Here is a 17,351-nt window from a genome sequence, read left to right on the forward strand (position 1 = left end):
TGCGATCAACCGACAGCGTTGAATGAAGAAACAAAGACAGTTCAACCCTCCTCACCCAGTGCACAACAATTTGGGGGGGTATCCCATCCAAAATCTAATAAATGGAGAACTCATGGTGAGGCAGTTCCAACAGAGGGGATGGAAATAAACAAATTTGGGGACTTCACCTGAGAACTGGTCATAGCAATAGCTCCCAAGACAGAATGGAAATCAACCTGCACCAAGATCTGTGTGGCTCAGTCCTCCCATTTTCTGTAATTTCCTCTCGATCTACAAGCCCCTGAAAATTCTTTGAACTGTGAGCCTCTTACACATCACCACTCGCTTCATCCTTGGTGGCAGTGCCTTTACGCACTGTGTGACTAAGCTCTGGAATACTCTGTCTAAACCTCCTGGTTCTCAATCTCAGTTCCTTAATTCTGCTTCTTTAAATCCTACTTCTTTGAATTTGCATGTTGTAACCTGTTTTGCTATCTGCCTCATTGGTTTGATATTCAGTGTTGCCTGAACAAATTCTTCTGAAGTGCCTTTGGGACATTTTCCCTATGTTTGCCTGGCTGGTTTCCCATATTATACCCTCAGTAAATGTGAGCTCACCTCAAACTCTGCTGCTTGTGTCTTAATTCACAGCAAGTCCTGTTCATTAATGTGCCCTGTGTTTGCTGACTTACATTGCCTCCCAGTCAAGCAACAACTCGATTTAAAAATTCTAATTTTTGTTTTCAGACGCCTCCATGGCCTCATGCCAGACTGGAAGGGTTGCTTTCTGCTGTGGATATGTCCATCCCTTGTTAAGCTGTTGCATTTTAATTAATGTCCCAACCTGAAATGTTGTACCCTTAGGTGGAACTCTTCACCCTGAATTAAAGAGTGAAAACAAAAGATTCCAAAGCAGTAACTAATTAACTTCTGTTATGTATCAAAGGTGGTTGCATCTCTGTTGTGCATAATATCTTGTGATAGTGATGTAAGCAGAGATATATTGCAGCGGGATCTTGATCAATTGGGCCAGTGGGCTGACGAATGGCAGATGGAGTTTAATTTAGACAAATGCGAGGTAATGCATTTTGGTAGATTGAACCAGGGCAGGACTTACTCAGTTAATGGTAGGGCGTTGGGGAGAGTTACAGAATGAAGAGATCTTAGGGGTACATGTTCATAGCTCCTTTAAAGTGGAGTCACAGGTGGACAGAGTGGTGAAGAAGGCATTCGGCATGCTTGGTTTCATCGGTCAGAACATTCAATACAGGAGTTGGGACGTCTTGTTGAAGTTGTACAAGACATTGGTAAGGCCACACTTGGAATACTGTGTGCAATTCTGGTCACCCTATTACAGAAAGGATATTATTAAACTAGAAAGAGTGCAGAAAAGATTTACGAGGATGCTACTGGGACTTGATGGATTGAGTTATAAGGAGAGGTTGAATAGACTGGGATTTTTTTCTCTGGAGCGTAGGAGGCTGAGGGGTGACCTTATAGAACAAAGAACAAAGAACAGTACAGCACAGGAAACAGGCCCTTCGGCCCTCCAAGCCTGTGCCGCTCCTTGGTCCAACTAGACCAATCGTTTGCATCCCTCCATTCCCAGGCTGCTCATGTGACTATCCAGGTAAGTCTTAAACGATGTCAGCGTGCCTGCCTCCACCACCCTACTTGGCAGCGCATTCCAGGCCCCCACCACCCTCTGTGTAAAAAACGTCCCACTGATGTCTGAGTTATACTTCGCCCCTCTCAGCTTGAGCCCGTGACCCCTCGTGATCGTCACCTCCGACCTGGGAAAAAGCTTCCCACTGTTCACCCTATCTATACCCTTCATAATCTTGTATACCTCTATTAGATCTCCTCTCATTCTCCGTCTTTCCAAGGAGAACAACCCCAGTCTACCCAATCTCTCCTCATAGCTAAGACCCTCCATACCAGGCAACATCCTGGTAAACCTTCTCTGCACTCTCTCCAACGCCTCCACGTCCTTCTGGTAGTGCGGCGACCAGAACTGGACGCAGTACTCCAAATGTGGCCTAACCAGTGTTCTATAAAGCTGCATCATCAGACTCCAGCTTTTATACTCTATACCCCATCCTATAAAGGCAAGCATACATATGCCTTCTTCACCACGTTCTCCACCTGTGTTGCCACCTTCAAGGATTTGTGGACTTGCACACCTAGGTCCCTCTGTGTTTCTATACTCCTGATGACTCCGCCATTTATTGTATAACTCCTCCCTACATTATTTCTTCCAAAATGCATCACTTCGCATTTATCCAGATTAAACTCCATCTGCCACCTCTCCGCCCAATTTTCCAGCCTTTCTATATCCTGCTGTATTGCCCGACAATGCTCTTCGCTATCCGCAATTCCAGCCATCTTCGTGTCATCCGCAAACTTGCTGATTACACCAGTTACACCTTCTTCCAAATCATTTATATATATCACAAATAGCAGAGGTCCCAGTACAGAGCCCTGCGGAACACCACTGGTCACAGACCTCCAGCCGGAAAAAGACCCTTCGACCACTACCCTCTGTCTCCTATGGCCAAGCCAGTTCTCCACCCATCTAGCCACTTCTCCTTGTATCCCATGAGCCTTAACCTTCTTAACCAACCTGCCATGTGGGACTTTGTCAAATGCCTTACTGAAATCCATATAGACGACATCCACGGCCCTTCCTTCATCAACCGTTTCTGTCACTTCCTCAAAAAACTCCACCAAATTTGTAAGGCACGACCTCCCTCTTACAAAACCATGCTGTCTGTCACTGTCTATAAAATAATGAGGGGCATAGACAAGGTAGATAGTCAATATCTTTCCCCAAAGGTAGGGGAGTCTAAAACTAGAGGGCATAGGTTTAAGGTGAGAGGGGCGAGATACAACAGTGTCCAGTGGGGCAATTTTTTCACACAGAGGGTGGTGAGTGTCTGGAACAAGCTGCCAGAGGTAGTAGTAGAGGCGGGTACAATTTTATCTTTTAAAAAGCATTTAGATAGTTACATGGGTACGATGGGTATAGAGGGATATGGGCCAAATGCGGGCAATTGGGATTAGCTTAGGGGTTTTAAAAAAAAATAAGGGCGGCATGGACAAGTTGGGCCGAAGGGCCTGTTCCCATGCTGCAAACCTCTATGACTCTATATGTTAGCTTTTGGGGGGGGTCTTCTGTCTTGGACAGTGAACAAGCAACATCTCTGTTATGGTGGCAAAGGGGATCATCAATAGATTTCCTCATGGGCCTCATTGAATATGAGCTCTCCTTATGGCGAGTGGAGGTTCACCCATTAGGGAAGGAGCAGTGGGGGGGTTTAAAACAAGCTAGCTATATTCAGGCCAGCAGTCGATAGACTCGGGACTGATCTGGACTCTGTAGCCTTTGAAAGGCATTCAGGTATCTCTGTAAATAAAAACATGATTGATGGTGGAAGACTGGCCTCGCTAAACTTTTACATTTGCCCCCCCAGACCATCTTTACTGTTGAGACGAGTAATCCTTTGGTAAGAAATATGCCTTTTGTTTGGAAACTTGAAGCTGGTGATGCAAAAACATAGAAGACTGGACCCAGTACACAGAGTGCATGTGTTACTTTTCTTGTGTCAGCTGTATCAAGCTGAGAAGCAAAATGTGATCCTGTTGATGGTATGCAATATCCCGACCTTCAGTCTAAATAAAAGCCTGACCTACCCAGATACTCCTGACTCCAAAACCTTTAATGAATTAAAAGCTATTATGACCCAAAATCTTCTGTGGTACTCGAACAATACTGCTTTAACATGGCAGGGCAAATCCCTGAGAATTTTGTCACTGAATTTCTGATCAGGCTGTGAAAATTAGCAGAACACTGTGAATTCGGGCCATCCCTGAATGATATGTTGTGAGATAGGCTGGTCTGCGGATTTAACAAGGTGACAGTCCAAAAACAAATTATTGGCAGAACCAAATTTGGACCTAAAGAAGGCCATTGAGATAGCTCTTTCATTAGAGAATGCAGAGAAAGGAGTACAGGAATTGCAGGGGATGTCAGATAGCAGCGTCCTCCAATTGGGGGAAGGGACCTCATGCAACATCCATCCCTCAACTGAGAACAATGGTATCAGTAAAATATCCCAGCATCCCTGGTAGTGGTGGAACCCTAGTTGCATTACTAAGCAGTCAAGGGCCATCAGGGACAGTCTTCAGATTCCTAGAAAGCCTATTCCAGAAGGTTATAGATGCCAGATGGCAGACTATTGCAAGTACTGCAGAAGACCACTACTAAGGCTAAGATAGAAGAACAGTCAAAATGCATTCTATTTCGAGAAAAGGCCAAGGCCAGTACTGGTAGAGAGGCCCATAACCAGGGGCAGAGCAATTAAAATGCATCTCCAAGACAAAGGTTGACCCGATAATGGGGGAGTTTTTAGTAAATATCCATCCATTAAAAATGGAAGTAGATACGGGGAGCTGCAGTCTCCGTTATCGGGGAGAAGACTTATAATCACCTCTGGGCTGGTATTCAGCTCCTGAACTTAGAAAACACAAAGGCCAGGTTGGCCACCTACACAGAGCAGCCATTGCAGATAAAACATGCCACAGCGACCCTAGTGACTTATAGACAGCAGTTGACACGATTTCCACTCATCACTGTATGAGGCAAGGACCTAAGCCTTATAGGGAAAGATTTGTTTCAGCGCATCAGACTGAACTAGCTGGAGATCTTTAGGCTGGGCATGGGGGGACTGTATAAAGACATCAATAAAGTGGGGCATGGAGAGATTGTATGAAGACATCAATAAGTACCCTGAAGTCTTTGAAGAAGGACTTGGAAAAACAAAAGGAGCCAATGTTAAGATTTACGGCGACCCTGATGCTACACCTAAGTATTTTAGAACGAGACCAGTTCCATACTCCCATTGGAAAAGGTAGAATCAGAACTAGAATGCCTGGAAAAGGTGGGCATCATAAGACCCATATAGTTCACAGACTGCACCTGTTGCTCCTGCCCTTAAGCCGGATAATCGGTCCGACTTTGTGGAGACTCTATGCTTACAGTCAATAGGGAATCTAAGCTTGACAGATATTCCATACCCTGGATCGAAGACCTGTACACCAGGTTAACTGGGGACCAAACATTTTCAAAGTTGGACATGAGCCATGTGTATCTCCAATTTGAATTGGATGAGCCTTCCTGAAAGTACGTAACAATTAATATGCAGAAAGACCTATATGAACACTCGCCTGCCCTTTGGGCTCTCATCTGCATGTGTCATTTTTCAACGGGTCACGGAGAACAAACTCCAATGGTTACCTCAGGTAGCAGTGTACCTGAACAATGTCTTGGTCACAGGAACTTGGGAATGTGAACACCAAGTGAACCTGGAAGAGGTTTTATGGCGATTTGCAAAGGTTGGGGTATACCTGAAAAGGGAAGTGTGTGTCGTCCAAGTAAGTGCCGTGACGTTATTTGGACTATCGAGTGGATGGCAAGGAACTTCATCCGGTGGAAGACAAGGTGAGGACATTAAGGAGGCACCAATTCCAAGGAACCCAAAGGAATTGAAATCCTTCCTGGGATTAGTGAATTATTACAGGAAGTTCATCATTAATTTAGCTTCTTTGCCGGTCCCCTTGCATGCCCTACTACAGAAATATCAAATGTGGTCTTGGGGAGTGCTGCAGCTAGAGGCTTTCAACAGAGGTAAACAGCAATTTTTGTCCTCTAATTTATTGACATATTTTGACCCCAAAAATGACCTTAGCTTGACATGTAATGCCTCCCCTTACAGGTTCGAGTTAGAAATGCACATTGCCGGAGAGATGAGACAGAGAACTTATTGCATACACCTCGAGGGCCCTCTTGGACACTGAGTGGAGGCGTTCCCAGATCGAGAAATGCCCTTGGCATTAAAAAGTTCCATCAATATTTCTATGGTAGATGCTTTTTCATAGTAACTGATCATGAACCACAGCTGAGACTTTTTAAAGAAGAGAAGGCAATACCCCTCATTTCCTCCGCCCAGATACAACGCTGGGCCTTGTTACTGGCAGCTTATGGGTACCTCCTGGAGCACTGCCGCGGGACCTGGATAGCTAATGCCAATGCACTCAGTCGTCTGCTGTTATCCGGTGGTTCAGCTTCACCACCAGCAGTGGAAGAGGTCGTGATGACCCACAATCTTTTGGACACTTCACTCGTATCTGCAAGGCAAATCAAGGACTGGATACAAAAAGAACCAGCCCTGCCAATATTAAAAAACATAATATTGTATGGGGAATTCAGAGGACTCAGATGAAATGAAAAACCACTAGACGAAGAAAGACAAGCTGAGTGTTGAGGATGGCATCATCCTCTAGGTTTCCTGTGATTGACATATTTGACATATATTGACACATCATGTGACCTGCAGAGATATTCGAGGGGTTTTTGGGGCTCTTCCATCTTGGACATTGAACAAGCAACATCTCCTAATAAACTTACATTGTGTTTAACTTAAACCCACAAGTGTGGCACCTCTTTACTTTTCTTTTTCCGGTCATTACATAACTACAGAAAGTGTTGAAAATACTCAGCAGATCTGGCAGCATCTGTGGAGAGAGAAACAGAGTTAATGGGTGGAATTGTCCTTTTTTTGGCAAAGTGTTGTTCTGAATGGAAAAAGCGATGATTAGTCTGCCAGTGGTGTTGACAGGTTTTCACGCTTTATTTTACAAAACAAATATTAACAGGATTCACGCTGCCTCTGTGGCAAGTGGCCTCTGATTCTCCCACCCCGCCATCAGCTGAGCTCTTCAATCAGCTCCATTTAAAGGCGGTTCCAGCGCTCCACAGCCACTTAAGGTCCAATGAAAAGAATGGCCACAAAGGAGTCTACACTTCAAGTTTCAGAGGGCTCCCTCTGATGGATGCTATGGAGCAACACTGAGACATCCTCTACCCACACACAGGGAAGAAACCCTCAAGTAAGGTCACCAACCCTGCATGGTTCAGTATCAGTGATGACGATGAAGTGGGGAAAACATAAAGATGGGTACCTGACACATAAAATGGTTGCCTGGCACATAAAAAGGCTACCTGGGAAAGAGACATTAAGCAGGCACTGACTTTTAGTGCAGACAGCTACTTGAAATTAAAACATGCAGGACAGACAGTTATTTAAAGTTAAACATGCAGGAATCAGATACTGCAGGAAGCCAGTAAGGGCTTGAGGCACTTTAAGATAAGGACAGACCTAGGACAATAAGGACTGATAAAGAGATTAGCCATAAATGGGAATGGGAATACATAAATGCAGGAAAACCAATTACTGTATGTATCGACTGAAACTAAGTCATTGATAGTCACTGAAGGAGGAAATGTATCCATTCTATGAAACAATGCGATGTTAAAAGCCAATGTCTGTATATGTCTGGCTGTAACGATGTGTTAAACTATCGATCCTACTCAGCTATAACGATGTGCTAAATGGCTAATGTCCGGACTATCCATTGTCTGAAAAGTATAAAAATGAACCATTCTTATTGTATCATTGAAAGAAGGTAGCTGCCTAAAGTACTGCGGAGTGCCAGTGCCTTTCTCCACGAAGCTTCGTTAAATAAAACTGTATTGTTGAACCTCCAGTCTGACTCCGGTGGCAATTTTCCCACAACAACGAGATGGATCATCCACTTCTGCCTGAAGTTGCAATCACTTCAATCTTGTCCTTATCACCTGTGTCTCAGGCACCACTTTACAAATCATGTATTATATACACAGCGTACATGGGATATCTTTACATTATGAACAACAATGTTGATTAAATTGCACCTTTAAATAGTAAAATGTTTCCAGACACTACACAGGAGAGTTACTGGATAACTGATACTGAGCCATATAGGATCAAAATCTTGATCAAAGAGTTAGGGTTTAAGGAGCATTTTAAAAAGGGTGGGGTACAGGTAGATATGGGAAGATTTATAGAGGGAATTTCAAAATGTGGGACTTAAGCAGTTGATAGGTGGAATGGTTTAAACATCGGCTGCAAAAGAAGTCAAGGATACAGCAGTGCAGAGGTATCAGTTTTCTCATGTACACTGACAACAAAGTTTAATGTCTCCACCAGTCCTCTGAACCCCTCAACATTCTAGAAACGGCTTTCCTGTCATGCAGCGGTGGATGAGCAGATATATCCTCTCACAAAAATTTGGGGAACAAAGGAACCAGCGTCTCCAGCAAAAAAATCCCTTGCCCCCAATTCCATCTCTCTCCCTGGCAACTGTCCGAGCTGAACTAGACTGTTTACAATCTTGGTGTCACATTTGACACCAAGGTGAGCTTTCAACAACATATCCAGGCTGAGACCATCTATGTCAGCTCTGTAACGTCAGCTCTGTCTCAGTCCATCTGCTGCCACAATCCTCATTCATATTTTTACTGTCTCTAGATTTGACAATTCCAATGCTCTCCTGGCCAACTGCCCACATTCTACACCGTTCACCTCCCTCAAAACCTGTGTTCATTCAAAACTCAACAGCCCATATCTTAGTCCTATTCACCCATTACCCTGCTCTCAATGATTAACATTGGCTTCCAGTTAAGCAATGCTTCACTTTTAAATTCTCATCCTTGTTTTTTAACTTTTCCATGGATCCCTGTAGTCTCCATCAGTCTTCACAATTGTCAATTTCTGGTCCCTTGAGCATTGCTAATTTTCAATCACTACCACTGGTGGCAGTGCCTTCAGCTGCCAAAACTCTCAACTCTGGAATTCCCTCCCTAAATCTTGCTGCCTCTCTTCCTTTCTTTTCACCACCAATACACTCCTTAAAACATGTTCCTTTACCCAGCTTTTGGTCACCTGCCCTAATATCCCCTTATGTGCCCTTTCTTAACTTCTGTGAAGTCTATTTTAGTAGGGTGAAGGAGTACTACCAATGCAAGTTGTTGTTGTACGGTGGGAGGTAGTTACAAAGATATGATGGGGGTCAGACCATAGAGGGCTTTGAAAACAAGAATGAGAATTGTAAATACTAGTTTACACAACATACACATTTTTACCTATATGTTACATCAGTTCACATGTTATATGTTCTTATGTAGTAAACTTAAGACTAAACTAAAAAAATCAGCAAACTGAAAAACATCCAGCCAGAAACGTTCTTCATTGTTGAACAGATCTTTGTGCGCAATTGTCATGCACACCCGTCCTCCTCAGGAGAAAGCAACCACAAAGGGAGAATTTTCATTCCGAGGGAGTGGGAGGGATGATGAATGGAATGTGGAAAGTGTTTGGAGGCATCCACAAGGGCTGCCAGGTGTGAAGGTGGGCTGTTTATAAGGCCTGTCTCCTTTGCTTTGGGACTTTGTCCTAGTTACAGTAGAACAGAAAAATGCTCTCTAGCACTCATCTCCTACACATTCCCTATAATCTCCCCATACCAACTTATGCCCCTCTGCCCACCCCCTTGGCTCCTCATGCTCTTCATGCCAAGCTATGCCCCTCCACCTCTGTCAATGGCCCCACATACACTCCATGGCAACCTTTGCTCTGTACAGAACCAATGAAGCCTATAGCAAGTGTCATATGTGAAAAAACTTTGAAAAGTCACTCACTCATTCAAAACTTCCTTACAAAAACTACTACTTTTCACACAGCCCGATAAAAGTGTCAATCAACCAGTTATTTACAGTATCAATAACAGAAAAACAAGTGCTTGACCTCTCTTTACCCTGTCTAAATAAACATGGAGTAATTGAGGAATATATCTAAGAGAAAAAACTGTCAATCAAGCAATGTTTCCCTTGGGCACAACTTGTTTCAACAGACTAATGGATGTTTAGGCTTTCAACCAAGAATACACAGCAAAATTGTGGAATCATTTGGAAGAATCATGTATCCCAAAAGAGAAAAAGGCCATGATGAGTATTTTTAAATTCGTTTTTCTGATGTGGGTGTCACAGGCAAGGCAAGCTTTCATTGCCCTTCCGTAATTGCTCTTGAAGAAGATGGTGGTGAGGCCCATCTTCATGAGCTTGTGTAATCCATGTGGTGTAGGTACATTCGCAGTGCTGTTAGGGAAGCGAGTCCAGATTCTCAACCCAGTAACAGTGAAGGAATAGCAATAGGAATAGTCAGGATGGAGAGTGACTTGAGAATTTTACAACTGATAATTCCAACTTAAAGCCACTAATCCCAATTCTTTTTTTTAACTATATTCTGATAACTAGATGAAAAATAAATGAACATCTTTTCAGCTTCAAATCAGCATCATCAATGCTTGACAGATTAATATCTTTACTACGTTAAGTCCAGAAGCAACAAATTAATCATAAGTGTTGAGAAGATGGCTGCCCAGAAGCGAATGTTGACACACATCAAGTAACCTACAATCAAGAAGCTGTAGTAAATATACCAGCAACACCAACCTGATTGAAGATGAACAATTCTTTGATCTGTAGCTTATAATCGAGCCTGGAGTCATTCAGTAATTGATCTGATACTAAAAAGGAGAGAATGTGGAGGCTTTGTGGACAGCTTAATTGTAATTTACTGAATGGTCTTCCCATCCAGAACTATTTTATGACAATTGACCTGATGACAATCTTTGCACAGAACTTGAGTGGTTGACGATATGGAAAATAAATGGTTAATATGATCATTGAATTATGCTGAAAGATATTGCCTCTTACTGTATTTTCCTGCTATATCATTGGTTTACACATCTGGCCCATTTTTCTATATGTTTTTTGCCATTTGTGCTTAAACTAAGGGTTATGATATTGTGAAGAACAAAGATGACATCAGTGACAAGGCATGAGGTGTAAACAATTGTGTCTGTTCTTTCTGAAACAATTCTATAAATACCAGATTCTTTGAGAGATATTGGTATGCTGAGATTCTCCCCTGCATGCATGTAATAAAAATTCCCTTCTTTCAGCTCAGTCCAAACTCAGTGCTTTTTATCCACAACAGTTGATAAGTAGAAGCAGCAAGAGTTCTTTGGACACCGTATCAATGTGGAATGAGGGGCCTGAATGAGCACTTTTTAAGGTGTATTCACACTACAAGTTTAGTGTCTGAATATTGTCCATTGTTTGTCTTTTCCTTTCTTCCGCCATCCTCATTAGAGTCCTCAAACATTACAACCCTACAATTCTCATTTCTCTTTTTAGTGCTTATCTTTTTATTGAATGTCCTCTTCTTGTTTTGCCTAAGGAAACTGAGGGAACACATTGATGGCAAATTGAACATTCCTTTACCCTTTGCACTCAACAGCAGTCTCAGTCTCACTTGATTCTACACTTCCAACTGGTCCACTGTGGCATTCCACTCACTGCTCCAGCTTTCCCAATTTCTCATTTCTTCTTTGAGCAGGATTAATAGTTCAGTGCCAGTTTATGAGACTCTTCTTCCTGCTGGAGACAGGAGGCCTTCATTCCATTAAACCCGATATGGATCCTAGCACAGGTTGCAGGAGGGGACCTTACTTAAAATCACAGAGTGTAACTTTTCACCAGCTTGTTTTCTCCTAGAAAAGAGTATACGTGTGTTTGTCAGGATTTCAATTTTGTCAACTGAAGAGCTCACTTCAAAAGTTCCATACCCACTCTATAGTTAATTAACATTAAAAAGCCGCACACAGTTTCATCTGAATACATATTTATTAGATAAATATTAGGTTGTCACATCATCTAACTACATACAGTTTGCAAGACTAAAAATCACAATTAGTTTTCTGACCAGTTTAAAGTATGAAATGATTGCATTGTACATACAATGTACAAACGGAAAAAAAACAATGGTCATTTCTGCATGTGACAGAGACTGTACCCTTTTTGAATTCTTGAGTGATCATGATATCAAAAATTGTACAAACTATGAATTTGGTTACAATCTTTTTTTAACCCCTCATTTTCTTCATTAATTTTGTAGCACCTTAAAAATATGCAGGTGATCTACTAGATAATACACTGAAGCTAAATATTACACATAAGTAAAACAAAGGTTTCTTCTGAAGGATCAGAGTATATTACAGAGGTGAATGAATGCTGAAACTTCACGAAAGATAACAAACAGCATTCATTTTCCACACAGTCACTTCTGATGGATTGCAAGCTTGTTGAGACAATGCACATTTCAGGAAAATGAACGCACTTCTCTTTACATTGAACATGTCTCCCTTTGTCATTTACATATGTACACATGTCCCTTAGTCCCTGCCATAGACGATGGTATCTGCTTTGTCCTTACAGAGTCTGAGCAGGGATTCAAAGATCACCGACGTTCCTTCCCAATCAGGGTTCCACAGTGGCTACTATAAAACCATGGGAACTGGACGTGTGAAACAGCTCTAAAAAAAATTCAACACCAAACATGCCAGTGCTCACTCACCAGCAGATTTTTTTTGTTTTAAAATAACATTATAACATGTTAGAACATTTTTCCGGAAAAATACATTGGCAGTGCATTGTTTGTCATTGGATACTCTTCACTTATCCTATGTGTTTTGTCGAAGCTGTTTCAAACAAACAAGTTCCCAGTTATGAACCAGTAGCTTGCCAGACCAAGGGACTAGCTGCTCTTAAAATGGGAAGAAACTAAAACGGGTCACAGAAAATAGCCTCATTATATCCACACAAGTAGAAGCCAGGACTGGAGCACTGGAGCAGAGAATTACCACTTGCCCCCAGGTTAACTCAACCCTCAAATGTGGGGATCCTCGCAGTGTCAATTCACAATTACAGTCAATTGATTTGGTGATGTATGTCACCCTCTTAAGCTCATGTTCCTTAAATGTAGGTGCATATCACATTGATGTCCCAAATCAGAAGAATGTGACACAGGTCAACATCTTGTATTCGAACCTTCCAGGAATTATCCAACATCCCTCTCCAGAGATAAAGTATACTCAAATCCACTTACATTTATGCCCATATTTCTGTTAAGTGAAAATCCTAAAACAACATCCCCCTTCCTTGCCCATTAACAAACTTTACAGTTATGAAGCCCTGCCCAAATGTGTACCTTTTAATTATACATATTAAACAATGTTTACAGCCCACTTCCTGTCAAACTTGTTCGATATCTAAAAGCAGTAACAGGAGAAGCAATGGCATTCGGAAACTTACTTTACAATTAAAAGAATTCTAACAACCGAGTGTCAAAATTGGTAATTAAATGGCTAATATCCCCAGCCAATGAAACATGTTATTCACTTAACAGAAATGAAGTGTCCTGCGCGAGTGACTTGTGTTCTCTCTCCCACTTAATGGAGCACAGTTGAGAGCTTAGAGGCTTGGAAAAGGAGGGGAATGCTTTCACTTGTAATTTCGACAGCTTTAGCTTTTGGGTCAGGATGGAGAATGCTCCTCTACTCTGCAGAGGAATCCTCTTTGAAAGCGGGACCACAATTTAAAAACCACAGAAAAAGACAACCAATCTGATCATGGAAAAAGTTGAATATTACCAAAGACATTACTAAAATATTCACAAAGGTATTTACAATAGCATTTTAAAATAATCAATTTGCATACTGAACATCGCCTTTAACATGAGACAGGGTAAAAGAACCTCAAATGTATTCAATTACTTGGCAACTTTCTACATGACGATTACAGATCAATACTGCTACTAGCAAAGGCAAATAGCCATTCATTTTAATATCTACAGCTGAGTACTGGTAACTAGCATACATAACTATGCACATACAGCAGTGATGGATCAGATTTTGTCTTCTAGACAGAGCAAAATGTAGGGAAAATAAACAAGTGACTTTGGTGATTAAAGCATCCTCCAAGCTCCCAGTGGCAAGCTTGGTTCAGATCATTTTATCGTACGTTGAAAAGAAAAAAGATCAGCTTAATAATAATATTTTTTTAAAAAACAAGGTAATAAAAATTAACTGGAAACACAACAAATCCCTCTGGCACTTGCAATTGTGTAGCACAAGTAGCGTCGCAGATTACAAATGTACAGGTTTTTGGGAGGGGCAGGGTATTTAGTACAATGGTGGAGGTATTAACTGGTACACAGTCAATCTGCGTTTGGACTGCACAGATGCAGGGTAGTTGTTGTGCACACATGCAGGTATTTTTCTCCCCCATCCTGTCATACAACTATTGAACAACACAGTTCGAATAAGATATAATCAGCACAAAATGAGGACTGAAGAGGTATGGTGCCCATGCAGGTTAAAGAGGTGTCAGTGTGGTGAAAGGAAAAAGCATCACTGGTGCAAGACAGTGGGGTTGTGGCTCCCAGGCAGAGGAAAACACAAACCAGGAAAACGTTGCAGATGTCTTCAGCCACTGACCATGAGGGTTCCCAACTTTTCCGGCAGTGGACCGTACCCAGCTCACCAACCTTTGTGCTGCAACAAGTTGTCCGACATTTGCTGCTTCCGCTGCACACAATCATGACACTGATACTTTGCTTTTGAGACTGAGCCGTAAACATTGAGATCTTTTAATGATTCGCCCAGTATGGATAGAATGCGAGTTTGGCACGACAGTGCCAGTGAGACACCTGTGCTTTGCAATAAAACACTGCAAGGAATGAATATATTTGCATTTGACTTGCAGGTAGCCAACAGTCCCTTACGTTGCAAAATAAAGATAAAAGAAAAAACAGGAAAAATCTCTGTACATGTACCGAAATAGACAGCAACAGAAGACGTTTCTTCAGGTACGGAGGCCACAACTTCCCTTCCACTGTTTTTGTACATATATTCTCAATTTGACATTCATGTCAGCATTGTTGTGCTTTCTAGTTGCATTCTGACCTAAATATTTTCTTACGTCCATCCCTCCTCTTAGTCCATCTTCTGCTATTGTCATTGGAGCTGCTGAATGAAGCAACTGCGTCTAGTATATTGGATTAGAGATGGGGGAGTGGGAAGGTGGAGGAGAGCACGTTGGGGACTGGCCTACAAAAACAATCCTTCCCGCCTTTCATTGTCATTTTTGTCAAATTTAGCGCCTGGACACTTTACACAATGGAATTTGTCCTATTTATTCACAAAAATCAATTGGATAAAGCTACAAGGTTTTTCTTTTTAAAAAAAAACGATCATAAATGATGTTTCCAGTGAAGCTGCAAGCTTCCTCCCCCACCGCCCACACTGCGTTCAGTCAATGCAAGCGTGCAAGACAACCAACTCGGAAGGAAGAGGAGCCTGGAGTGCATCATTTCATCTAGTGTAGGAGCTCTTGCAGAATAGGGTGTTTTGACTTCTTGTGCGGCTACATGGTGAGGATGTGTGAAGGGACTTGCTTTCAGTTGGTCTCAAAGAGAGAGAGAAGGTCATCATTGCTATTGCTGGGCAGGTCAGGAGGGCCAAGGTAGGACAGGAGCTCATCTGGATTTGTGAATTCTGGAATAAGCTGTAAGGAACCAAAGACAAACATTCAATGTTATCAAGTCCACCCCCAAGTAGAATACTTTATCATCAACAACAAAATACCTAGTCATAACTCGAGAATAAGTTATTAGCCAAGTAAACTTATTTTTGGAATAGTAAGGCTGCTGAACATTGTACACATTTACATTTCTAATGTAATTTTTACCGAAGTCATTGAAACGGTACACTGTATTAGGTTTTGCAAAGACATGAACAATTTGCTCCCATCATACTGCAGCCACAGTCAGGCAAGTCTGGTATTCTTGCTGGATTGTCTACAAGACAGGAACTCATTGGGCAGTATCTTCCGGTCGCGCCAAGGTTGACCCCTCATGGCGGATTCGCTGGCGTCAGGGCGGGGCGAGCCATGCAAATGCCGAAAGACTTCAATGGAAATGGAAGATTCCCACCAGTGGTCAATAGCATTCTGCATCTGCTGTGGAATATTAAAATCTGCCACAGGGGCTTTTGTGTGTGTATGTGTGTGGGGCGGGGGGTGGGGGGAGTGGTGGTGTAAATAGTGAGGAAATCATGGCCTTTTTGTGCATTATATGACATTGTCTCACATCTAAAGTATGGCTTATAAGGTATGCCTGACAGGAGGCCAACTTAGGCTGATAAATCAGCTGCAATAATGTGATGAATCCAGGAGGTTAGCAAGCATTTGCTGCATTATTAAATAACTCTTTAAGTTGTCAAGTATGCTCCCCATGCCATTTCAACTTAAAAGCAGGTGATTAAATCTTTGGGCTGAAGTGTATTTTATTTTGATCATGGAATCATACTTGGCAGCAGTTGGAGGGCAAAGGTGGGGAACAGCCTACAAAATTCATGAACTATTTGAGATGGCCGGATGACTCAAGCAGTGGTCTATTTGATGCAAATTAAGAGTCCCATTAGTTCAAACTGCTTTCCAAAGTTGATTTCTTTCGCTGGCTATCTTTTCTCTGTTTAGAGTCTTGCTATTAGGTGGAGCCATTGTTCACAGCAAAGCATGTAGCCCCTGCTATACAGTTGTAAAATAGGCAAGAGAAGGCTATGAAAAAACAGGTATATTGGAGCTGTAAGTGGAGAGGTGAATGACAACAATTAGGCCCTGGTTTTGCATTGATTTTTACTCTGTGATTTATAATACAACATTATTTCTGCTGTGTGTGTGTCTTTGTGTGGGGAGGGGATTGCATGTTACTTACATTTCCAAACCTCACAAGTATTGAGCATATGTCAGCAAATTGACTTTTGAATGTTCATTAAAGTTCCAAACGATGCTTCATTCTGAGCAGCACCCGCTCACAAAAATCAAAGGCATTTTCTGTTTTGTTTTAATTTCAAGGTCCTCACAGAATTATGGTGCAAACCTTATTTATTGCATACCTTGCAAGCAGTTCAGCTTTGCGTGGATGTTTTCTGCTTCTACCATTAGATTCTTTAAAAAACTGTATCAAAGTGAGAGTGCTGATTTTAAGTTTGAACTGAATTCAGTTGTTTTGCAGGAGGCTTCAAGAAATTTACAGAGTTCAAGAGTTCGCTATTGATGGATGTCAGTCATTTACACTGGGCTAACTCAGTAACATTGGCCAATGTATTCACATCTTAGCCAAACAAATGGGATACTTCAGTCACATTCTGTTGTTAATAGTTGCTTGAAGTTAGAAAATAACTCAACAAATCCTCTTAAGTGCATAAGTTTAAAGCTGCAATTTTTTCCCAATGAAACATGCTGTTTGTGATTATTCAAAAGAGTCTGCTCATTCATAATATATGTGCTTCATTACAGATATTTTAAAGGAATTCAAGATCTTTGGGCACGGTTTGCTGAAGATACTGGATCTCTATGTTGCCAGTCCCTGGGCTTGATACGAGCAGGAACAAAAACTTGCATTTGTGCAGCACCTTAAAAGTCATTGCAACATCCCAAGGTGAAAGTACATGCAAGTAGTCATAAATTAATGTGGGCGAGGAAAGACTTTGGGAATGGATTATAGAGCAAACACTAATTATAGTGGTCA

General features: G+C 41.9%; 1 protein-coding gene across 29 annotated transcripts in view; it reads right to left on the reverse strand.

Moving 5' to 3' along the window:
* Positions 1 to 11,586: 11,586 nt before the first annotated feature.
* Positions 11,587 to 17,351, reverse strand: part of zmiz1a (zinc finger, MIZ-type containing 1a) — a 393,531-nt gene continuing 387,766 nt past the window's right edge. For all 29 annotated transcript variants that reach the window (XM_078199394.1, XM_078199408.1, XM_078199396.1 and 26 more), the window contains one exon: positions 11,587 to 15,325. In XM_078199394.1, the coding sequence (XP_078055520.1) occupies positions 15,218 to 15,325 (108 nt within the window). In that variant the 3' untranslated portion in view covers positions 11,587 to 15,217. The remainder of the gene's footprint in view (positions 15,326 to 17,351) is intronic.

This window comes from Mustelus asterias, chromosome 28 (assembly GCF_964213995.1).
Source record: "Mustelus asterias chromosome 28, sMusAst1.hap1.1, whole genome shotgun sequence".
Taxonomy (NCBI): Eukaryota; Metazoa; Chordata; class Chondrichthyes; order Carcharhiniformes; family Triakidae; genus Mustelus; species Mustelus asterias.